Source organism: Hypomesus nipponensis, chromosome 18 (assembly GCF_054491055.1).
Source record: "Hypomesus nipponensis isolate SF chromosome 18, ASM5449105v1, whole genome shotgun sequence".
Taxonomy (NCBI): domain Eukaryota; kingdom Metazoa; phylum Chordata; class Actinopteri; order Osmeriformes; family Osmeridae; genus Hypomesus; species Hypomesus nipponensis.
Genome location: NC_140378.1, coordinates 14,083,781 through 14,107,169, shown reverse-complemented (window position 1 = coordinate 14,107,169; position 23,389 = coordinate 14,083,781). Strand labels below are relative to the sequence as shown.

Genomic DNA, 23,389 nt, shown 5'->3' with positions numbered 1-23,389 from the left:
ATATAATCTTAACACTCCGTGTAAGTGCTTGACTATATGCTTAGATGTATTAGTAATGCAATGCAAATATGTAAACATAATACCCTATTAAAATGTATGATGATGCCGAGACAGAGCATGGTGACTATATCAACATTCTCATATGTATTCGGCGAACGTTACCTTAAATGCTTATATTTTACGCAGTTTAGATATTTTGGCATCGTCTTACGTTTCTATCACATGACATGAAGCCGGAAGGTCGATGCAGAAGCGTCAGTAGACAGTGCAGCGAAGATGGCGTGCTGTGGTAACTGTTTTTGTTGTCACTGTTGTTGCCGGGATGGAGAGACCCGCACACCCGAAGAACTGGTACGGAACAATGTTCACTTGATTTATACAATTGCACGGGTAGTATACTTTGCTTAAATATCTTGATATACAACAACCATAGTTTAACATTACCTAGTTTAGGGATTGGCTTGCTCCAGGCTCAGCATCTGTGGGTTCTGTCTGGGCAGAGAGGACCTAACCTTGGCACTCTTCGGAAGTGTAACTTTATTTTCCCCTGCATTAGACAATACTTGGGGAAACTAGAGATGAAGAGGATGAAATTCTGCCAAGGAAAGATTATGAGGTAAGTAATAACAAAGCAAACATCAAATGAAGAGCGTGCTCTGCCTGAGTGTTGTTGAGATCCGATGGTTGTCTGATGAAAGGCTCAGAATGACAAAACATCCTAATGCTCGATCTTTGTCGGCATATTTTGGCAGAGCTTGGATTATGACAGATGCATTAACGAGCCCTATGTTGAGGTCTTGGAGGGTATGGACAATAAGGTTAGTCTAAATATATAAACCGAAATCTATTCGTTTTTTAATCAGAATGCCTGTCTGCATTTGCCTCTTAAGTGGTTTCTAATGTCTGATTTTAGAAAGCCAAAAAGTACGAAGCTGTGAAATGGATAATGGTGTTTGCTATAGGCGTATCCATAGGCCTGGTAAGTTCAACTATTGTATTCCACCCACATATTGTGGTAACTCTCATTCCTTGGCTGGTAGCATGAAATACTAGACCGATGTATAATTTTAATTTCCTCCAGGTGGGCTTTCTCGTGGACTTTTTTGTACGACTCTTCACTCAGATCAAACTCAGCTTGGTCGGAAAATGTATCCTTGATTCAACTCCATTTGAATCTTGATCTCCATTTGAATCATCAACTCAAGTTTCAAATGCTAAATTCTTAACTTTGGTGCTGAAGCTGTAGAAGAGTGCAGCGAGAAAGGCTGCCTCGCCCTGTCACTCCTCCAGCTCCTGGCTTTCAACTTGGCCTTCATCTTCATTGCCAGTGTGCTAGTTCTCATTGAGGTAAACCTGCCATATCTGAACTACCTGTTGAATTGTGGTTGTTCTTTCCACTGCTGATCTGGTGGAGTTCTGAATGTCTTTCTGGTCTGTAGCCTGTAGCTGCAGGGTCAGGTATCCCAGAGATCAAAAGTTACCTGAACGGAGTTAAAATTCCAGGGATCGTCAGACTTCGAACGTTCCTCTGCAAGGTCTTCGGGGTGCTGTTCACCGTAGCAGGAGGTACTGCTGCATCATATTCAAGAACATTTTTGTTTAGTCCTTGCATCCTATTCATGAGCTTGCTGTTATAACATGCTGTCTTGTTACTGCAGTCCAGTTCTATGTGGGACAGTGAACACATTTGACGAACATGAACAAAAAAGGGCTTTAAATTCATGTTTCAGAAGATACAGTGTCACCCGTGGTTAATCTGTTGTTACTGTAAAAGACTCTTATTCGATAGATAGTTCCAGAATGATGCACCATATTTGACTTCCTGAGCTTGGAAAGACTCATACTCATGGATTACTACAAAACAATTTAGATGCTTATTTAAATAATTTAGTACAGATGTTTATTAGTACAGGCCTGGAAACATTGGTCCATAATAGCCTAGTGCTTGGTGGTTAAACGAATGACTGTCTCCTTACTGTCTTATATATAGAACCAAGGAGCGTCTTTAAGATGACCTGTGATCTTGGTGCCACAGGAGCCAAGACATTAAATCTCCTACTACCACAGATATATATATAGTTCCTTAATGGTGTGATCATCTGACTCTGTGTTTGATTCCCCAGGTCTGTTTGTGGGGAAGGAGGGCCCAATGATCCACAGTGGAGCTATCGTAGGAGCTGGCCTCCCCCAGGTATAGACCTACTCATTACAGATTGTATTCAGATGCTCATTGACATCTGCGAGGCTCATTTCAAATGGGGTATTATCTTTGGAATTTTCCTCACTTAACTAAAAGCAAATGATTAGATTTGATTAGATTATTAGGACATTAAAAGCCTGTGAACACTAGTTTGCTATTAACCTTGCCTTCTTATTATAGTTCCAGAGCATCACTTTTAAGAAGATCCGCTTTGATTTCCCGTACTTTCGCAGTGACAGGTACAGCAATCCTGTAACACCATCCCTTCTAGACACAAACAGATCAAGTATCCTCTAACAGGATTGTCCTGACCGGGTCACATGCTCAGAAATATCCAGTAAGCTCACAGTAGTGTTTTGCGAAGATGAATAAACTGACAAAGTTGTGGTTTGCTTGATGTGTTCCCAGGGACAAGAGGGACTTTGTCTCGGCGGGGGCAGCTGCAGGCGTGGCAGCTGCGTTTGGAGCGCCTATAGGGGGCACTCTCTTCAGTCTGGAGGAGGGCTCCTCCTTCTGGAACCAGGCGCTCACTTGGAAAGTGGTAGGTCAATATGCACCTGTGACCACGTTGAATTGCATAAAGTTGAAACTGAGGGGAGAAGGGACTGACGAGTGGTCTAGCAATACCTGTTTCACAGAACAGTGGTCAGTTTGATGCCTGAGGTCCTCCTCTCTGTCTCACTCCTCCCCAGCTCTTCTGCTCCATGTCAGCCACATTCACCCTTAATTTCTTCCGCTCGGGAATCAACTACAGAAAGTGGGGCTCCTTCCAACTTCCTGGTCTGCTCAATTTTGGGGAGTTCAAGGTACGGTTTTGCCATTATTGCTCGTACATACATTTCAGCTTCGCCATATGTGTCTTCATGTCATATTTCACCATTGTATATTTGGTGTGTCTCTCCCAGTGTCTAGACGGGGATAAGAGCTGCCACCTGTGGACGGTGGTGGACCTGGCCTTTTTTGTTTTGATGGGAGTAGTAGGCGGGCTGCTGGGAGCTCTCTTCAACTGTGTTAACAAGAGACTGGCCAAGTATCGCATGAAGCATGTCCACCCCAAGGCCAAGTTTGTCAGGTGAATACTGGGGAGAACCCCCTCTCTCCTGTGTTGTGAGGGGATGAAACTGTCTAAAACTGTTTCAAATAGTACAAATATAAACTTGATCAAGTAAAGCAAACTTCATCATTGAAACGCTTATTTTGAAAATAAGCATAAGTATGTAATAATAAATAAGTAATCGCCAAAACTTTTTAGGTTAAGTTTTCTTCATAGCCTTTCTAATTTTGTTATTTCAGGGTCTTGGAGAGTCTGCTGGTTACCATGGTGACAACAGTGGTGATATTTACAGTGTCCATGACGTTGGGTGAATGTCGGGATTTGCCCACTCCAACTCCAATTCCCACAATCAACAACACCACAGCCCTGGTAGGTGTGTCCATGGTACCTTCACTGCTGTCAGCTTACCTCTGACAGGCACAGGCCGGGTTTCCCAGATTAGTTACTCTTCACGCTAAGAGCTTCTTAATGATGTCTGGTCTAAAGATATGGACTGGACTCGTACAGTCCAGTTTATTTCTTGATGAACTTGCATTTACATTTAGTCATTTAGCAGACGCTCTTATCCAGAGCGACTTACAGTAAGTACAGGGACATTCTCCCCAAGGCAAGTAGGGTGAAGTGCCTTGCCCAAGGACACAACAACATGTGCACCAGCCGGGAATCGAACTGGCAACCACTTAATACTTGGAACTTAATACTTAATGATGACACATGTATTGCTGCTGTGTTTTTAGGTGGATCAGAATGAAAACACCAACTCTACAATCCGACAGTTCTTCTGTCCTAATAACACCTACAACGACATGGCTACTCTCTTCTTCAACCCCCAGGAAGTGGCCATCCACCAGCTCTTTCACCAGGACGGTGAGACACACACACACACATAAACCGTCCTGTTTCAGCGTGTATCAGTTGATGACTGACAGGTCGCCTACTCTTGACTAAAGGGGTGTGGTCTATATATCAGCACTGCTGCTTTCACATCAGCATTGGACTTCCTGTTGTTTGTCTTTAGGAACATTCAGCCCTGTGACACTGTCAGTGTTCTTCCTCCTCTACTTCCTGTTGGCCTGTTGGACCTATGGAGTGTCCGTACCCAGCGGCCTCTTCGTGCCCTCACTGCTCTGTGGCGCTGCTTTTGGACGTCTGGTGGCCAACCTCCTGAAAATGTAGGTGCTCGGATCACATTTTTGTCTCCAGGCAGTTCGTAAAACAAACACCCTCTGCCACTTACTCAGGGAGGAATCTGCTGACCACATGGTTTGAAGCCTGACCTTCCCTTACCCCCCTTCATCCTCTCCCTCTCTGTGTGTATCTATCTCTCTCTCTCTTTGTTTGACCCAGTTTTAGCACTCTTTGTCTGGGCTTTGAGTTCCTCTCATCTGAGAGTAATGATTGTTAGCATGCGCCCCTCTGGGGCCACCCTAACTGGGGGAGACAGTTGCCTGTCTGTCTTGGTACTTAACTCTAGTTATTTAGATGACTCTTGGCCATTTTAATCTGAAGACGTTGATGTTTTGAAAGAAAATACTATTTGATATTGGAGACATATGAATGGCACACAATGAGGGACCTAGCTATGCCTTATACGACCTGTGCTTTATCACATCATATATCATACTCTGTGTTCGACCTCATGATTGGCCTCTTTCTAATTGGCTAATTTGGGTCTTCTATCTCCACACAACAGAAACCTGGGAATGCACATCTACTCTGGGACCTTTGCTCTGATTGGTGCAGCCGCCTTCCTCGGGGGCGTGGTTCGCATGACTATCAGCCTGACAGTCATTCTCATCGAATCGACAAATGAAATCACATACGGGCTGCCCATCATGATAACACTAATGGTACTGTGTGTATCATGTATTTTTATGTGCAATCATCAATACACGTATCCAACTGTTTGAGGAAATAGAGGCTTAGAAACTTGTTTCTGGGACTAGAGCCTCACTGATCCAGCTAAAAAAGTCTGCATGTGCAACCTCCCAGGTAGCCAAATGGACAGGGGATTTCTTCAACCAGGGCATTTATGACATCCATATATTATTGAAAGGAGTGCCACTGCTGGAATGGGAGACTGAGGTGGAAATGGATAGGTAAGCAAATAGTAGTACTAACACTTTGATAATGACATGGATGGAGAACAACACGGACCAACAAACGGAAGTATTTCTTCCTGACAACAGAAAAAAAGGCATTTTAGAGCTGTTGTAACCATGGTATTTCTCCTCACCTGTTGGCTGTATCCAGACTGACAGCCAGTGACATCATGGAGCCCAACCTGACCTACGTGTACCCCCATACCCGTATCCAGTCTCTGGTCAGCATCCTGCGCACCACCGTCTACCATGCCTTCCCCGTGGTAACCGAGAACCGCCACAATGAGCGGGAGTTCATGAAGGGCAACATCCTGGTCAGCAACAACATCCGCTTCAAGGTAAGAAGCTGCTTTGACCACCAGGGGGAGGTGGAGCTCTGTGCTGAGGTACAGGGGAGGTCGGAAGCCCATTTAGACTGGACTGTTACTAATTTTACTGTTGGATCTAATTGGATTTGTACAACTTTACATTGTATATTTCACTTGACAATTGCTAAAATACGTTTTCGGATAAATATTGGGAGACTTCCTCCTCTCAGCCAAGTTCTTTTTGTGGATGTTGAAGTGTTTCAGTAAAATAGTCAAATTCACACACACACACACATCCAGAAAGCGAGCGTGCTGACCCGTGCCGGGGAGCAGAGACGGCGGTGCCAGTCTATGAAGTCGTACCCGTCCAGCGAGCTGAGGAACGTGTGTGACGAGCAGCTTCCTGTGGCGGAGCCGGCAGACGAGGGCCAGGACATGCTGCAGCAGATGCTGGAGAGGAGGTACCAAGGCACCCTGTGTGGGAAAATGCCTTTGCAGAATGTCCATGTTGAAGAGCGTTTTGTGAGAGTGTGTTGCATGTGTTCCCAGACACGTGCCGTACCCTAACCTGTACCCAGACCAGTCCCCCAGTGAGGACTGGACCATGGAGGAGCGCTTCCGCCCCCTCACCTTCCACGGGCTCATCCTCCGCTCCCAGCTGGTCAACCTGCTTATCCGAGGGGTCTGCTACGCTGAGAACCAGTCGGTCAGTTTGTGTGTGGGTGCGTGATGCTTATCACTTTGCCTGTGGTTCACTGCTGTTTCTTTGTGAGTGAACTTCCATCGTTTCTGTTTGTCCCCCCAGAGTGCCACCCAGCCCAGACTGTCCTACGCAGAGATGACGGAGGACTACCCCCGCTTCCCTGACATCCATGACTTGGACCTGGCCCTTCTCAACCCCCGCATGATAGTGGTATGACCCAATTATCTACAGCATGTTTTCTATTGTGAAATAGCGGATTATATTCTCAATAGGTCAGTGTATCGAGGATGTGTAATTGTTGTGTCACTATCAATTTCGACCAATTAATACTCTGATTTGTATGCCTTTATGTGAATATTCTTGTTTCTATGTAGGATGTCACCCCCTATATGAACCCATGTCCCTATACGGTGTCCCCAAACACGCATGTGTCCCAAGTATTCAACCTGTTCAGGACCATGGGTTTACGACACCTGCCAGTGGTTAATGCTGTGGGGGAGGTAAGTGACCCAGTCTGAAGGCCCTGAACAGTCCAGTCAGAGCCCATCACATATTCTTAACCTGCATATATTCACAGCCACAGTGAGAGTGTTGCACATTGACACATTACTCTGGAACAGATTCAGCTTCTTAACAGTAATTACAGCTTTGCTGAGATTATTTTCCACTAATGTGCACTTCATTTCAAGCCTAAACTATAATTTGCCTTTGTGTAGATACACTAAGCAATGAGATTGCTCTGATAATTGCTGGCATATGATCATTGAATTGGGGTCTGCTTCAAATAATTGTGTATGTAAGAGAGAATGATGTGCCCTTCATTTCAGATTGTGGGAATCATCACCAGACACAATTTAACCCACGAGTTCCTGTTGGCCAAACTCAGGCAGCACTACATCACCATTTGAGCTTCTGATTGCAAAATCCAAATGCTTTAAAACAGCACGGTCCTGCACAAGTTTCCATGAACTTGGACCTCTGACCGGAACTTTCTTATGTCTGTATATGTTTTTGTGACACGCATACACACACATACTCTTTAAGAAACCCACTAAACAGCACTGCATCCATCTGCCTATGATAGGCAGACACATTCCTGTTGTGTACACCTGGAAGATCAAGTGATGATGTTCTCTCTGCTAAGATGACTTCCCCCTGATCCTCTCCCATCCTCTGTACCTTTACTACCATCATGGTTAACAGTCAGTGTACTAGCTTTAACAACCACGCTTTACCCTCTGCATGACTGGAGCACTTTTCATTTTGGACTGTACATTTCAAGTTTGTTTTGGATTTACTGTGTATGTGAGTGAATTTGCACTAAAGCTATTTGTGTCCTGTGAAGGGCTATGATCAAAGTAGACTTTCAGTTGTAGCAAGGGATCAAAATGTAAGAACAATTTCTTACCAACACAGATTTGTGGAATTACGTTAACAAACCATACTATTGCACTGGACCTACACAAAGCTTAAGAGGGTAGATATTTCACTGATATTCAGGCAGTGGTTGTGTTTTAAGAGGAATAGATCTTTAAGGGGGCTGTAATTGACCAAGATTCTTCTATTTGACATTTTGGTTTGGGCATGTCAGTTTGAATTGTAAATCTCCCTGGATATTCTGTTGACTGAAGCCAGACTTATTGAAGTTGACCTCAGCTGTGGTGTCACTGGATAGATTTCAAGTAATATGGATATATTTTGGTAAATCAATAACATACGGTGTTCTTGCAAGCCAGTTTTAACTCTTCTATATGGGTTTGGTTTGCACTAAGGACTCATGTATTGCTAAGGGATGAAGTTAGGACCAAACCTATTAAACCTGGAAATCTTTGTTTGACAGTTTCCTTGAGTCATGTTGACAAAATGTGATGGCACATATTTATATATTTTGCATTCCTGATTTCTGGAGTCATTATTTTGCTCAGTGTTTTATTTAAGAATTTTATTTTTATGAAATTGTAATTTTATTATTTGCTCAATGGATAAAATGACATGCAATTACATTGCCTGAAACAACATGGACTAATGTTGTCCTGTCAACTATTATTTGTAGACGAGCCATGTGTTTGTGTTAGTTTAAAGATATGTTTTTATATCATGTTACTTTATAATACTCTATAAATGTCAATGTATCTGTACAGGGAACATGAATCAGATGATATTATATGAAGACATGAACAAATTATAAATGTTCTACTGCTAAGCCAGTTGTCAGATTCAGAGGGACTGTTTTGCCAATATAACCGTGTGACATATTAAGTACGTCTGCTATGAATGTTAAGGCATTTATTTGTACTTGTTGAGGAAAGCTTTGACACATATAGGACACAAGCTCATGGCAGACCCGTCAGGTCCTCCAGAGATCAGAAGCAGAAACTCCACTGTTGTGTGCCTTGACATTTCTCTCCAATAAATACCAGTTTGATTTGTAAATCATATGAAAGATCCACTAATCTGAGTTTTTGGCACACACATTGTTCAGCAGAGGTTGTACATGAGGAGTTGTGGTTGGCTGCACTGATGCCCAGGTCTCAGTTTTCCACATAACACTGGCCCTCAGAAAACAGCACACACTGGTAAAGGTCCATTTACTAATCAGGCTAATCTTTAGTGGAAAATGTTCGTTTTTCCCACTGTTCTACCAAGCCTGCATTTGATAAGAATCGCACTCAACAAACAGTTCAACTAAGTTGTATTTATAGACACCGTTCTAGCCTGTATAGGTGCATTTCACCCATACAGAGAAAATACAATAACCTTGTGCATTTTCTCTGACAAGTTCCCATATGCTACAGCAACACTCATTATTTGTCTGTATCGGTGATGATGGTCCAGTGACGCATCAAACTGAAGTTTAATTGATGTAGAGAAACCTGACTAGACACCAGTGTGTGACGGTGTTTCATCTTAATGTAACACAGTGGCATCCCATTCATGCAAGCTGTCAGAATACATTGACAGTACACAAGACATATTATATTGAGTGTAATCCTTTTCCTTGGTTGTGAATCAAGCACATCCTTTTTCTTAATGTGAGGGCTATTTCAGTGCCCTTGTTGATGTTTTTTATTTGTTTAGAAATGACTGCTTGTCTGCATTGAGAAAAATACATTCGTTTGAGGATCGTTGCTTTGGTTTTAAGGGAGGGCTCAGTCGAGGTGAAATGCTTTTAAGGATGTGACGGTTTGATTATATTGTCCCACGTTTTCATATTAACTTAGTAGAAAATTGGAGCTTGCACCAGCAGATTATCTCGTTTTAAAAAGAGCTTTATGTTTAAGTGCATCATTCTGAGAATTTTGCTTAACTGGAGGAAGAGTCAGAGATACAGCGGAGACGGAATGAAAACACTTTATTATCTACGTTGACAAATCTTGTTCTCTTCTCTAATCCGTTGTAAGAACACATAATGACAGGGTTATTTTGTAGCTCTGTTCAAACTTAAGTCTGAAGATAATTCCATCTCCAAGCTCAAATGGACTAATACATCCATTTGGTAGCTGTGTAGCTATCACAAACCATAAATTACATCACAAATACACATTCGACTTTGTTATTTAGAAGATGAAACCTAGCACTTGTGCTTAAGGTACGTGATACTACCTAGAATTGAGAATAGATAGATACGTCCACCTTCCTTACCCAATCTAAGTAAAGTAAGGATAGCTCACAAAAAAATAGTGTAATTTTAGCGGATTGTCTCAAGTAACTTCCATAAAGGGGAGGAGGCCACTATCTACGTAATAGGCAATATAAATCATTTGAGGACTTCATGAAGTGACAGTGTGTTAATATTTTATTAGCTCACTGACACACAACCCGAAGAGGTGTTACAGATCGTAACAAGGACCCTCTGCACTGCAATAGTCATTTGGTGAGATCTTCCCGTATGGTCGGGAAGATCCAATGGAACACTGCATTAATATAGAATTGTCCCAGCCCTGCCAAGGCCTTCATGCTGACTGCTAATACAAATGTACTATGCTGACATTCACACAGATATTCAAAACAACTAAATGAGTCACTTGAGCCAGCTTGTTGAATTTCTTTTGATTGTAGGATTGCTCTCCAAACCTCAACCCCAAAAAATGCAAGGTTGATTCTGAATCGAACTGAGCAGTGGAACAGTAGTTTAACCCAAAGGTTTTATTTTCCTCAAGATGACGTTGTATCCTGGGAAACTTTCCTGGTCATTCTATCCTAAAGGGGAAAATTGAGAAAGATCCAAAAAACAATTGTTGGTACAGTATGGTATTTTGTCCATGAGCCTACTTGACTGAGAACATGACAAAAAGTATCACTTCTTATTTGCTTTTGATTTACTTTACCCTTATTTTACGGGGAAGGTTAACTAACAACATATTTACAATAAGGACTGGTAACAATTACTATAAAGGCTTGGTAAAAGACAAGATGCAAGACTAACCCTTTAGGTATGGGGATTAGGATAAAAAAAATAAACAGAACTATGATGTAAACTATTTCACAACACATTTTCTGAGCAACCTTACAGTACCTGTTCTAACATTGCAGCCCAGTCCACTGGAGGTCCCGATGCGGTCCAGCCTTCCCCCAAAGCACCCGGACAGCTTACTCCTCGTGGCCATGAGCAGGTCCTGCAAACGACTCTTCTGGCTTTGCATTCGACTGCGGCCTTCATCTGGTTCCCTGGGCTCTAATGGAGGGGGGTTAGGCTCTTCTGGAGTCCTGTCCCATCCCAGGTTAGTCTGTCTCTGCTCAGGGTTGGGGTTTGTCTCCTCATAGTCTGGTACAGGGTCCTCTGCTTGGACCACAGCCACCATAGTCTCCTCAAAGCGCTCAAGTAGATTCTAGTGATTCATACGGGGAAACCAGGTTTATCGATGAGACTGGAAATGCTTCAGATAAATCTCACTGTCTTCTATTTTTTATGTGGCCATTTTATTTTCATAATAATAATAAAGAATTTATGGCAACTCCCATCTCAAATCAACACCAAAATGATGGCACAGTGCATTGCACACCACATCACATCACACCCTCACCTTTTCTTAATATAAATGAACCATTGATCAGGCAGTACATTTGAAAGCATATCTACCTTTAGCTGGGCCAGGTCGTTAGCTGAGTAAGTCCGGCCCACCACATGGGATCTCACAAGCACCTGTTGACAAAGTAGAACAAGAATCCCCCATAGTGACGCTGTCCTCATCATTCCTGATCCCTGTATGAATCTGGCTATTGCAGTGCCCAGGCAGGAGGGCTGGTCTGTTTATATAGTCTCTGCACCCATGCACACCCACACACAGGAGACAGTCTGGTGTCAGTGGCTCATCATTTCATGGATTGTCTCAAGTGCATTCCAACACCTCAACCTGATAAGGCTGTTAGTAAAATGTATTTTCAAGTGGTGGCTGGGTGGTGGGTGACGTGTGTATGTGGATGTGAGGATACACATGATTCAGACCCCTCACGAAAACAGTAGCCTGACCTCAGCAGCAGCACAGGCTTGAGCTCAGACATGGCGTGCATTGCCAGGAATGCAGCATCAGATACACAAATACCAACCATTGCGCTCAAGCCTCAATACACCATAGTGGGTTAAAATAGGTCTGTTGTTCTATCTATAGACAGGCAAAACCTTTTTGGAAACTTTCCAGGTTACGTTGGGAGGTATGAAAAAGTTGTGACACTGTTTGGCTGTCCTGAGCTATCTGTGAGATTGTGTGCATCCCATAGTAAAGGTACTTTTTCATCAGTCTTGTGGATTTATGGTTACTCTCAGAGACAGAGACTGACACTCTTAATTGGCTGCAAAGATGGGCCAGAGGAATGTGTGTTTGTTGTGTAATCATATGCTCTTGTGAAATGTCTTTGAAAAGGTCAACTTTCATCACCAAAATGTGACACTTCCTTATCCTGACAAAGAAACTCAGCGCTAGCTCACTGGGGTTATCAGTTGTGACCCGCCACTTTTGAAGTAGCCCATGTGCATCCTGAACCAGCGGAAGACACCCAGACAGGATGATAAAAAGGCAAGCTTTTACGTGAACATTACTTTCACTATAATCATAATTGGGACAAAGACTCTATCAATCGGTCGGTTTATAATACGTTGCCTAATGGCATTCACTCTCCAAGGCTTATAATTACGCTATATGCATGTATTAATCACTATCACTGATGCTTCGTTCTGGTTGCCCTTTATAGAGTTTCATTTTGTTGCATACATCTAGTGTCTTGGCTGTTCAGCTGGTCTATTCAGATTATCAAACGTCAATGACGTGAAATCATGGCTGATAGGAGACTTTTCATTGGATCCCCTTCAATACACAACTCAAAATCCATATGCGCAAATGTAAACATTTATTGAATATTTTAGTGGTACAGAAAACAATATGGCAACTTAATCTCACATCAGTTCAAATAAATATAAGCGATTAACACATTTAAATAAATATACATTTAATAAATAGCCTATGAATACAATCAGCTTTGGCATGTTATAACGTTGCAGGTCCTTGTATTGCTGGTAAGACATCATCTCCTCTTTGGATCTGCAAATAGAGAAAACATAAGATAAATACTCAAGAGCATATGAATGTTAAAATCTCTTGAACCCAAAAAGCACACCAGAACATCCAGAAACATCACAAATACAAATAAAACGTACTGAATCTTCCCACTGTATTGCATCCAAGAGAACTCATTGAGCCGATTCGGTCAAGTCGTCGTCCAAAACAGCCCGAGGATCTCTTTGATGCTGAGTCGTTTCGGACAGTCTTTAAGTCCCGTGCCGAGAGGAACGCTCTGATCATGGCCTGGTCCAGTCCTGTCTGAGGTTGCCCTCTCTCTTCCTGCAATACGGTGTTTTCTGGATTCACGTTGTCCAATTCTGTTTGGGCTTGCTCTCTCCGCTCAGGAATGGATTCAAGTCTGGAAAGAAGCTCCTGTAAAGAGAATCAAAGACTGAGTTCAGCGTGAATGCGTCTTCTAGACTAATCATTATTAATATTTGAATAATTACTGTCCCAAAACATTCCAATAACTTACCTTTAAGACGTCGATGTCATCATTGGTCATCAATCCGTCGTAGACAGGATATGCGCAAAATAGCTGCAGGTTTGAGAAGAAGAGGAGGCCGAGAAGGGGAATGCTAGAGAGCTGCATCTTTTTTGTTTTGTTCGGCGTTATGAATGTAAACCTATCCTCTCTTGGGTTTTCTTCTCTTGTGGTTGTCTCAATACCCACTCCACAGTAACCATGGTCTTTTATACTAAAGTCTGACACGCACAGTTATGCCAAGAATTGGAGTTGCATTCTAACACCTGATTATGATAAGGGTAGCTGTCGGAAATGACTCCTTTTATAGCGTTGTCTCTTAGATATGGGCCATAGCCTACCTATGACATAGTCATTAACATAGGCTACGTGGTTCAAGAAGCATTCTTTCAGTAATAAACCTTCTATTCTGTTGTTGACAATCGCAGTTTCCGGGCAATCATCTTTTGCTTATCATAAACGCATTTTTTTGCGAAGAGGGTTGGTTATATGGCAGGCCTGCCATTTGTGTTGGTTTTTAGAATTAGTGGTAGTCAATGTGTGATGCAATTGCCTTCAAAATTGGATTTACAATGGTCGCCAAATGAACTGACCGAATGCTGCAAAGCATGCATAAAAGGGATTTTTACGCACCACGTCAAAAGTGTGGCTGTTTTAACACTATTAACAGGAAATATATCATTTAGTTGCGTTAATCTAGTGGTTGTGTAATATGTAAACTTATGGAAATCATATGTCCTAAAAAACAGATGACAAACTTGAATTCAATGGAAATTTGAACAAAGGATTATTTGTTCAAGTTCAAGTCTTTTAATTCTTGGGACAAGACAACGCAAAGCAACCTGGCATAACATAACATAGATTACATCTATGATAAGCTAAAATATAATAACCTCCTAAATATGCAAAATGATATACATTATACAGTACGGTATACCTAACCTCTAATACGCATAATAACCTATACTAACGTTATAAACCTATGTTAACCTATAGAGACAAGTGAGGTACAATTAGTGCGATAGTGCTATATTACTGATACTAGCAGAGTAGCTGAAAGTGACAAAGTGGCCAATGAGAAGTGTATCAATGTCGATATCAATGTCCATTCAGAAGCCTGCTGGCCCTTGGAAAGAAACTGTTGTCCAGTCTGTGTGTGCAAGACCGAATGCTTGCCAGAAGGCAACGAGGTAAAAAGACTTAAGGATGGGTGGTAACAGTCTTTTACACTGCTGCCAGCTTTCCTGAGGCATCATGTGTGGTAGGTGTCTTGTAGGACTGGGAGCTTTTGGTCAATGATGAACTCAGACCGGACCGTATGGCCTTTTGGACCCTGTCTGTGCAGCTCCCATACCACACTGTGATGCAACCAGTCAGTATGCTCTCTATAGTGAATCTGTAAAAATGAGTGAGGATAAATTACTGAGGATTATGGTTGTGAATGTGATCTATTGGATGATGTCAACAAATAGTCTACAAATAACATCCACTTCCCCAATATACATGTGCTTGAAGTCTTACAACTGTGCCTCTACATATGTTACCTTGTAACCAACACGACTGTGGAATATATAAAATAAGTATAATCGCCTCACTTTTATGATTGCTGGTATCATAGCAGACTTTTGTCTTGGGTGTGAAATTATTGCCCTGATGCCAGTGGGTCTTTTGGGCTGAATGTATGCAAACATGTTTGGCAAAGTTTGTTCATTAAGTGACTGAATAACACAAAATATTGTAATATTCACACGCTTTATTTATTCGCTAACTGCATTCTTCTTTTGAAAAATACATTCTTAATCTGGTCCAAGGGAGTCACGACAACATTAGTTAGAGTTACGATGAAGCAATAAGGTGTTTGCGAATGGATCATTCAGTTCCCAGGAATCCCTATGCGGCTGAAATTGTAGCCTACCTTTCCATCAGTTTTAATTCGTCAGACGTCTTCTCCATCCTGATGGTTGTGAGTAAAGTAACTTTTACGCATCTATGCCTTTTCATTGAACAAACGTGTATTGCACAACGTAGCATTACGCAACTTTGGGTTGGATGGTTAGTGCTTTATACTACCATTAGCTAGAAGTCTTTATTGCATCCAAGTCCACTCACAGACCCAATTCTCCCAGTCCGGTAACAGAAACAGCTGTTGAATTCTGAAAGTCCGCTAAACCAATAAGACCATTCTGGCGTAATAGCCTACCATTTGGCTTTCAAGGGATATTGTTAGTATTGGGTGTACAGTAATTGTCTCAATTTGACCCCGAAACCCCTATGTGAACTGTCTGTCCATCTCGGATGAGTCAACGTCTTGATTCTGGTGGATCAACGTAATTTGGATCTTTAACAATCAAAGTGTGGTGAAGGAATACTCCAAATAAGTCCCAACACTTTAAATGTGATTTTATTGCCTAAATAATGTTATGTAGGAATTTGTGTGAATACAATCAATACCCTCTACATGTCTTCACTTGTGGTTCCTGACACTGTAAACTATTACACGTTAATGCTGGCTCATTATTAATTACACAATAAATTCCATAAAAGTATGTAACTTTGACATGACAATAACAACATACACTTCATGTCCTCTTCACCTGATGTCTCCTTCACTGTTTTAAGACATGAATCAGTCGTAGGTGTATGGAACTTATCAAAAACAGCTAAAATTGTATGCGCACAAAACGACTTCCTTTTAATGTGATAGTTGTTTGGAAAATTATTTAGACCACAATATAGTCAAACAACCTCTGTCACAACTATAATAGTTTGATTGACTGTTGGCAATATCTTCTTTCGTGAATGTTATACGGGCTTTTTGTGTAAATCTATGGCATAACGGTTACTGTTCCAGACAAAAAGCTGTGATGAGTGGCTGTCTGCTGTTGCTGATGGAAATATAAAATATCTCTCGGGATCTCGTCTGCAGAACAAGCGCCAGATAAAAATGTGCATGTTAATAGAGTTGACGCAGTCTTTGTCAAATTAGGCTTCTGACAACCAGACGTCACAAAATAATAAATGAGAACGCACCACATATTCTATTATGCAAAATATTTATTTCGCCTCAGTACATTCTATAGCATGTCTTCACACCATACTTTGTTTTACAATAAAATAAATAGATAAATACATAGAATATAGCCAGAACCGATGTGAAAAGTAGGATGTACAATTCTAAGAACCATTAAATATGCCAAATGCAAACTACAAACTTAAATAACTTTATCACTATAGCGAATTTGTAAACTCTCAGTCAATACTCTGAGTTGCAGAGGTACATATTAATGCAGATTTCAAGTAAGGGTAGCCCAGATTCTTGTGCTCCGATCCGCAACCATCCGAACCTGTAACGAAAGAACATGACACCGTAAGCATCTGGCGGGATTGCACTTGGTTGCCTCGGTTAAGAATGTAATGACAATCAAGTGCACTTCACAAGTGTTCTTGGAAAAACATAGCCTGCAGTAGGCTATGTGTAGTCTATAGGTACACGTCCAGGTGAAAAATAGGAGTTTAATTGAGAGTAAGGTGCCATACCTATTATTCTTTAACATCCAAGCCCGCTGAATGAACCAATTCGTTCAAGCCTGACGCCAAAACAACTTCTCAAGCCGCCCTTCTTGTATCTGCCCCACGAACGCTTGGAGGTTGTCATAAGATCAGTTAGTAGACGCGCGAGAGCGTTCTCTTTTCCCTCCAGCGCAGAATTCCTCAAGTCCCACTGACGCTCTTCTGCAGCATCGAAACTCGCCTTCTCTGTATTCAAGTTTTTGCCATCTGCTTCCACAGTCTCCTCTGAATCGTAATATGGCACATTACTTTCTTCTTCCAGAATCTGTTTCAGGGTCTGACGAGGAAAACATGATTTAAGATACTGAGCAAAAGCTTCAATTCAAATTAATTGTACGTAGGCTACATGTGTGCAGCACATCAACTTACCTGAAGGTTGGACACAGGTTTGGCTCCTACTAAGTTAAGGAGTACAAGTGCAGATAAACAACAAAAGGGAATATTTGAAACCATTTTCACGTGCAATTTGTATCCTTCCGTTATCTTTGTTAATAGACCAAACTAACTGATTGTCCTCCTGTAGCCTACTCCTTTGGAAACTGAAGGCAACCAGGTGCGCTTTTATAGCGGTCTTGATTTCGTCACGGAGGCCCAAGAAAAATGAAGCGTGACTAATCTTAACAGACAATTCCGTGGGAGTGTAGTTAATTTCCACTTCAATTGACATGTGCTTAAAACGGTGACGCTGAGAGTCCTCAACCCAATTACCCCTGTTGCCATACCCATGTCATGAGTGGATAAATAGGCTACTTTATGCCAAACGTTTTAGGCGCTGCAGGTTGCTATGGTTCAATTAATATGTGCATCTAACCAAATGTTGCATTTGAGATGCTAAGATCACTACACATGAAATGACAGACCACCTTAAGCCTGTTTGAGGCAGTGTAGTTTGTTCGCTTCAGTGTTTACCTTTCGCTTTCTGCGTCATGCTTTGCAATAATTATTTACCAGTTCTCCTGAAAAGAGTGAGCTAACGCTCTCCATTTGACTGTTTATACTTCAATTATCAATTTTACTAATGGGTTGTAAACACTCACATGATCAATAAATTAATAAATCCAGAATCCCTGCATGAGGTTGATCTCCTTGGTCTATTGAAGCAGGGATATGTCCCTTTAGTTGTCAAGCTCCGACTGTGGCTTTATACCGCATCTGCATTAGCCTCATTGATTGGTTCAATGTATATATTAACTAATCGCTGAAAATATTTTTTTAGTTTTTAACTATTTGTTATTTCTGAACAAGTTGATTATAAAGGGATTATAAAGGATAGGTATTATGAAGTGTTCTCAGAAGAGGAGGTGGATGAAAAACCTAGTCTTTCACTTCACAGACAGGGCAACAGAATCCCTTTCCTTGCCTCATGTCTGAATCATATCAATAACTAGTCACACAGTAGGTCTGTTGAGGTTTGGTAGTTAATATTTATCCCACTCACTTTCTCTTTCTAACCCTCACATTCCTCTTTATCCGCTAAACAAGTCAGACACATGATCGAAAAGTAAAGAAAACCGCAGCACATGGAGTCAAATCTCACACCTTAAAATAGGGAAAAAACAATGAAGTAACTGTCTTGTCAGACTTATTATAATTTTCATGAGAAAGGAACATATTTTCAGGATTTATTCATCTGCCTTTTAGGTGAACGCTGAAGTTTATGAGTTAAAAAATTGGAGAATTGTCCTTGTAACCATGGATACAGGAACAGGTTTCACTTCAAAGTGCAATGCCTTCAGGCTGGCAATGCATTGTGGATAAGTACAGTGTATTGTGGTAGTTATTGAGGCATAAAGCACAATTTCAAACATACATCTGCATTATCCCATTCAACCACTCACACGCAATTCTTGGTGAAGTCTCTTCTGGGGATCTTAACAGCATCTGCAAATCCTCTAATACAGAGTTAAGGGTTTCACACATAGGAATGAAATGTGAAATCTGATGACAAATATGGCAAATCTATGTGCTCACTTACAGTTTATACCCTATATTTATCTCGCAAACTGCTGGGCTATGACTGACTGCACATTTCATGTCTTTATTACATTCATATATCTCCTGAGTCATATTCTCGGACTCTCTAGCTTATGATTCCCAAGCTCACCTTTCAACAACTCTGAGGTGTCTCACCCTGTTCCAGTTCACTGAATATCCTCATTTAGATGATAAAGCATTGATGTTCTCATTAAGATTTTTAATGAGGGGGAACCAGATGTAGATCACACATTCTTCTTCTGAGACACAGGTCAGCCGCTTAAATGTCACACTTCTATAACTTACTATCAGAGTCATGTGGTTCAATCACTTATGGGTTTTAATGCTCACCAACATTATAACAAATGTAATACATTGTATTGTATAGTACATTGTAATGTTGAATTCATTGTATTACAAATGTAAAACAATACATTGTGAAAGCATGATTGCTTGTTACTACTGTAGTTCTGGGTAAATCAAATCAAATCAAATTTATTTGTATAGCCCTTTTTACACGCAAGCATGTCACAGAGGGCTTCACATACGCCCATAGAACTGCCCCTCAACCAACCTAAACCTTCAAGGAAGATGAGGAAAAACTCCCAGAAAAACTCCCAACGGGAGAAAAAATGGAAGAAACAGGGTACAGGGTACAAGTTTGTCAAGGACAAAGCTGTTGATATGAATACTTCCAAATATAGCAACAACAGTCTAATGTTGAATATAAGACCCTAATCGAAGACCAAATCCTTTTAAATGTCTGCCAGAAAACTATTATTTAAGAAACAATACGAAAGTTTATTGTTTCCAGGTGCCCTGAGGTCTAAGTCAATTTAGCATGATAGCTCCTTGTGCGAAGAGGCAGGGGAAATGTCAATTAGTCCCCCTCCATGTTCCCACTGTGCTCTCTCAGAGGCTGAGGCTACAGGGGTAATCAGTCATCATCTGCCCTCTGTCCCCTTCTCACTTGGGGGATGGGCTCTGAGGTGTAGAAACTTGGAACGGCTCTTGTGTGGGGACACACACACGCACACACAAGCACACGCACACACACACACATACAAGCACACACACACGCAAACACACACTGAGCTGAGTGAAACATGAAAGAGCAGAGTCACCTACACCTTCTGCAAGTATTAGTGTGATCTTGAGCCAGTTCTAGGACACAGATTTTTTACAAACGTAACTTGTTCATTTCTCTTTAAACAAATAGCTAAATACTGTTTTAATGTACAATATAAGATATACATTTCTGGACAGAGAATGTATGACATAGGCCTAGGTCTTACTGCAGGGGTCCGTGTTAGATTCCAGACTGCACCATTTCCAGTATGTTCTCCTCTCTCTATCTCCCTTTCATTTCCTGTCTCATCTCCACTGTTACTTTCACAAACCAAAAAATACATCTTACTAATAAAGTGCCTGTGTCTTTAATGAATATGATAACAACAGTGCAGTCCCCTTTTGACTTACACAAACATATGATATAGCTATGCAACCTATGCCAAGAATGTATCACCTGATTAGTGATGGAATGAAGAGAGACAGTCAAGGATGTTCTCAACTGACCCATCTCTGTCTGCCAGTCCTTGCGCTTCCCTGACACATCCTAGATACTGTTATCGCAGAGATTGCTGAAGCAGACCAAGAACATTCACCATGCCGGATACACTCTTTTAAAGTACAGACCGGGATGCCTAAGGTGTACATCATACATTGTGAACACTTCCACTTGTAGTCAATCAATAACCATGATGCTAAAAATATCAGTTACAAACTGATTTTTTTCAAAAATGTGGTAAATCTTGGTGACTCTTTACCGGACAGATTTACAGGATACTTGAAGACAGTGTCACTGGTTATTTTTATGTATGAACTATGAACCGAGTGAACGTGCATTCTCCATGGCAGCCTTATAATCACTCATTCACAGAAAGACCATTACCTTACATGATTCAAGTGTAAAGCGTATTTGTGTTCATGTGAAGTGTGAATGTGTACATGTGTGTGCACATGTGAATGGCGGTCAGTGTACGTGTGTGTGTTTGTACAGGGAGACATGAGGCTTGTGCCTTGGGTAGGTTAAAACGATGTGTGCAGTGACCTCATAAAGGGATGAACTTTACAGGGCAAGGAACCCAATTTGATTTTAACACACAAGACCTCACCTAATAACCTAGACAAAGAATATGGTAATGCTAACTCTAATCCTAACCTGAAGCCAGTCTTGAACTCTGACCTTCCCATATCAAATGCAAATGGTTCTCCTATATGAAAACAACAGCACAAGAGCAGGTAGAGGATCTGATCAGGATACAGACTGCATGTCAGCTTCATCATTTCCCAACTCTGAGCTTTACTCCAGGCCGATTACATCATAGCCTTGTCTTGTGGCACCATTCACAAAGATAAGGCTATTTTAACATGTCAGAGACCTTGTTGCATATATTTAGCATTGGATCATGCTATTTTTATGCGTCATGTAAATAAGGCATGACAAAAAATGGACACAATTCTACAGGCTACTCATACAAAATACTTGTAATATAATTCTTGTATACATTTTTCATTTGTTCGATCTCTTCTAATACCTGTCTTGATACATGTCATTGCCCTCTGGTTCTTAAGTCTTTTCTTTAATGAAGTAATGAATGCATGTCCAGACCAATGACTGTTTAATAATCTACATCTGGAAAAGGCTTACAGAAAGTGTAATATTGGATTGTAGAATTGCAGTCCCATAATTATTAGCAATGACCCACTTTGATGACAGGTGTTGAGCTTAGTCATTGCAGTTGCTATATAATTATATATTATATAATTAAAACTAGGCTAGACTGTTCACGTCATTGGTGTGATATCGTCTAAAGTTATAATTATTTTTTATCAACATAAGCTGATTCAGTGTATTGCAGGAGCACCAATGCCCTTTACACTTCCACACTTTCCCAGTGTCTTTTAATTAGATCCATCTCCTTTTCACTGCAGACTCTGAAATATGTAATATTCCTTATTTGATCCATTGTGACAGCGTTGTATTGAGAGAAAGAGACGCAAACAATAGCGTATTTATCAGTCCAAAATACGAAGTCAGGCAAGGTCAGACTGCATAGTCAACATACCTTATTTCTCAGTTTGCAAGGAATTTATCAGGAAACACTGTATTGGCAATACTGTGTAAGTAAAATGATATGCTAATGGTCTGTTTTTTGTTTGTTGACTAATATCTTATACTTTCTTCCCCTCATTTAAAGCATTGAAAGGTTGGCCACATGTAACCAAACTCTGTTCCAAAGGATAACAGCTATTCAACCAATTAGCAACCCACATAAAGGACACATTTTCACCCATTTTTAAAGGCTATGTCTCGATGTCCTTCCAAACAAACAATGCATTAAAGTTTAAATCCAAAGAGCAGCTTACAATGTCATTAAAATCTCTTTACCTCACCCTCCCTCATGCTACCAACCCCCCGTGGTTCTGTGACAGATATCAATGGCGTAACCTGGGGCCAGAAGCACCCCCACTGTGGCTAATGTACAAGACACAACATGTAGTAATGATGACAAACGCCTTGTCCACCCTCCACCCAAAGTGCTTCGTTGTCTTTTGGCAGGAGAGGCCAGTGTGACCACCTGCCTGTACAAAGGTAAAATGCAAATGTGAAGTGAAAAAAAACACATTAGAGTTGCCACAGGGTGACTGTACAAGCCTTACAGTGCTTAGAACCTTTGAATAATTAGTCTTGAATGGTTCAAATAATAGGACACATACTGGTCATTATATCTCCATAATGGCAACCTTTCCTATTCCTGTGGTCGTCTGAGCTCAATGTCTGTCCTGTGGGTAGGTGGCTTTGTTTTCTATCCACCAGTAACACAGCACTGACTGTGACATTCACAATTCAAGTCACATTCAAAAGTCAGCTATGGTCAGAAACAAGAAGGTAAACAGGAAGTCCTATAAACATAAACATCCGTTATGGAGATTCGTGTCCTGTTAGCCTTTTCGACAGACCAGTGACTTTTTCATAAAGATGTGAAGGCAGAGATTTCTCAACGTGTTTGCAAAGCTGATGGATGCCATGCAAAGAACAAGTTAAACAGCTTTTACAGTTGTCATTGTTTTGAAGTTGGATGGGAGCTTTCCTCACAGAGAGATTTATACAACATTTGTTTCCTGTGTTGTCACCGTAGGGCCAGGCCCCTTCCCGCTTGCCCTATCTCCCCCACGTTGCTGCCATGTTTGGGGTGGAATGTGTGGTGCCTCAATGTGCCAGGACACCCCACATGGTGCCTGACATACACTGTCACAAAAAGGTTTCAGGAAGTGAAAATGTAATAGCAAATCTTTATGCATTCATTAGTGTTCCCTGTTTAGTTTTGAACTATGCGTGTCACAGGGAAATTTACCTCATGGTAATTAAATAGC

The 23,389-nt window shown here is 41.2% G+C and overlaps 4 protein-coding genes across 4 annotated transcripts; 1 reads left to right on the top strand and 3 right to left on the bottom strand.

Moving 5' to 3' along the window:
- Positions 1-239: 239 nt before the first annotated feature.
- Positions 240-8,810, top strand: clcn6 (Cl-/H+ antiporter 6). The gene is made up of 23 exons (XM_084681110.1): positions 240-351; positions 557-616; positions 753-818; positions 914-979; positions 1,082-1,148; positions 1,241-1,347; positions 1,440-1,566; positions 2,124-2,191; positions 2,381-2,439; positions 2,609-2,741; positions 2,893-3,006; positions 3,106-3,272; positions 3,494-3,623; positions 3,992-4,121; positions 4,273-4,426; positions 4,948-5,104; positions 5,247-5,353; positions 5,508-5,694; positions 5,965-6,125; positions 6,214-6,370; positions 6,470-6,577; positions 6,742-6,867; positions 7,195-8,810. The coding sequence occupies exons 1-23, from the start codon at positions 277-279 to the stop codon at positions 7,273-7,275; spliced, it is 2,607 nt and encodes an 868-aa protein (XP_084537236.1). The 5' UTR covers positions 240-276; the 3' UTR covers positions 7,276-8,810.
- A 1,752-nt stretch (positions 8,811-10,562) lies between these two features.
- nppa (natriuretic peptide A) lies at positions 10,563-11,561 on the bottom strand. Its single transcript, XM_084679025.1, has 3 exons — positions 11,448-11,561; positions 10,884-11,196; positions 10,563-10,567 (listed from the first exon to the last, which is right to left on the bottom strand). Exons 1-3 carry the CDS (start codon positions 11,559-11,561, stop codon positions 10,563-10,565), a joined length of 432 nt encoding a protein of 143 aa, XP_084535151.1.
- A 1,202-nt stretch (positions 11,562-12,763) lies between these two features.
- nppb (natriuretic peptide B) lies at positions 12,764-13,583 on the bottom strand. Its single transcript, XM_084680480.1, has 3 exons — positions 13,400-13,583; positions 13,020-13,296; positions 12,764-12,903 (listed from the first exon to the last, which is right to left on the bottom strand). Exons 1-3 carry the CDS (start codon positions 13,514-13,516, stop codon positions 12,887-12,889), a joined length of 411 nt encoding a protein of 136 aa, XP_084536606.1. The 5' UTR covers positions 13,517-13,583; the 3' UTR covers positions 12,764-12,886.
- Positions 13,584-16,476: 2,893 nt separating this feature from the next.
- nppal (natriuretic peptide A-like) lies at positions 16,477-17,495 on the bottom strand. Its single transcript, XM_084680831.1, has 3 exons — positions 17,348-17,495; positions 16,946-17,255; positions 16,477-16,752 (listed from the first exon to the last, which is right to left on the bottom strand). Exons 1-2 carry the CDS (start codon positions 17,429-17,431, stop codon positions 16,956-16,958), a joined length of 384 nt encoding a protein of 127 aa, XP_084536957.1. The 5' UTR covers positions 17,432-17,495; the 3' UTR covers positions 16,477-16,752; positions 16,946-16,955.
- Between the last annotated feature and the right edge of the window lie 5,894 nt (positions 17,496-23,389).

What these genes read in the sequence shown, in the direction of transcription:
- clcn6 (XM_084681110.1), top strand. Translation starts at nt 277, where the DNA reads ATGGCGTGCTGTGGTAACTGTTTTTGTTGTCACTGTTGTTGCCGGGAT. An exon ending in CCCGCACACCCGAAGAACTG is followed by an intron (nt 352 to 556) that starts GTACGGAACAAT and finishes CCCCTGCATTAG; the next exon opens with ACAATACTTGGGGAAACTAG. An exon ending in TGGTTAATGCTGTGGGGGAG is followed by an intron (nt 6,868 to 7,194) that starts GTAAGTGACCCA and finishes CCTTCATTTCAG; the next exon opens with ATTGTGGGAATCATCACCAG.
- nppa (XM_084679025.1), bottom strand. Translation starts at nt 11,561, where the DNA reads ATGATGAGGACAGCGTCACTATGGGGGATTCTTGTTCTACTTTGTCAA. An exon ending in ACGACCTGGCCCAGCTAAAG is followed by an intron (nt 11,197 to 11,447) that starts GTAGATATGCTT and finishes ATGAATCACTAG; the next exon opens with AATCTACTTGAGCGCTTTGA.
- nppb (XM_084680480.1), bottom strand. Translation starts at nt 13,516, where the DNA reads ATGCAGCTCTCTAGCATTCCCCTTCTCGGCCTCCTCTTCTTCTCAAAC. An exon ending in ATGACATCGACGTCTTAAAG is followed by an intron (nt 13,297 to 13,399) that starts GTAAGTTATTGG and finishes TTCTCTTTACAG; the next exon opens with GAGCTTCTTTCCAGACTTGA.
- nppal (XM_084680831.1), bottom strand. Translation starts at nt 17,431, where the DNA reads ATGGTTTCAAATATTCCCTTTTGTTGTTTATCTGCACTTGTACTCCTT. An exon ending in AACCTGTGTCCAACCTTCAG is followed by an intron (nt 17,256 to 17,347) that starts GTAAGTTGATGT and finishes TTTCCTCGTCAG; the next exon opens with ACCCTGAAACAGATTCTGGA.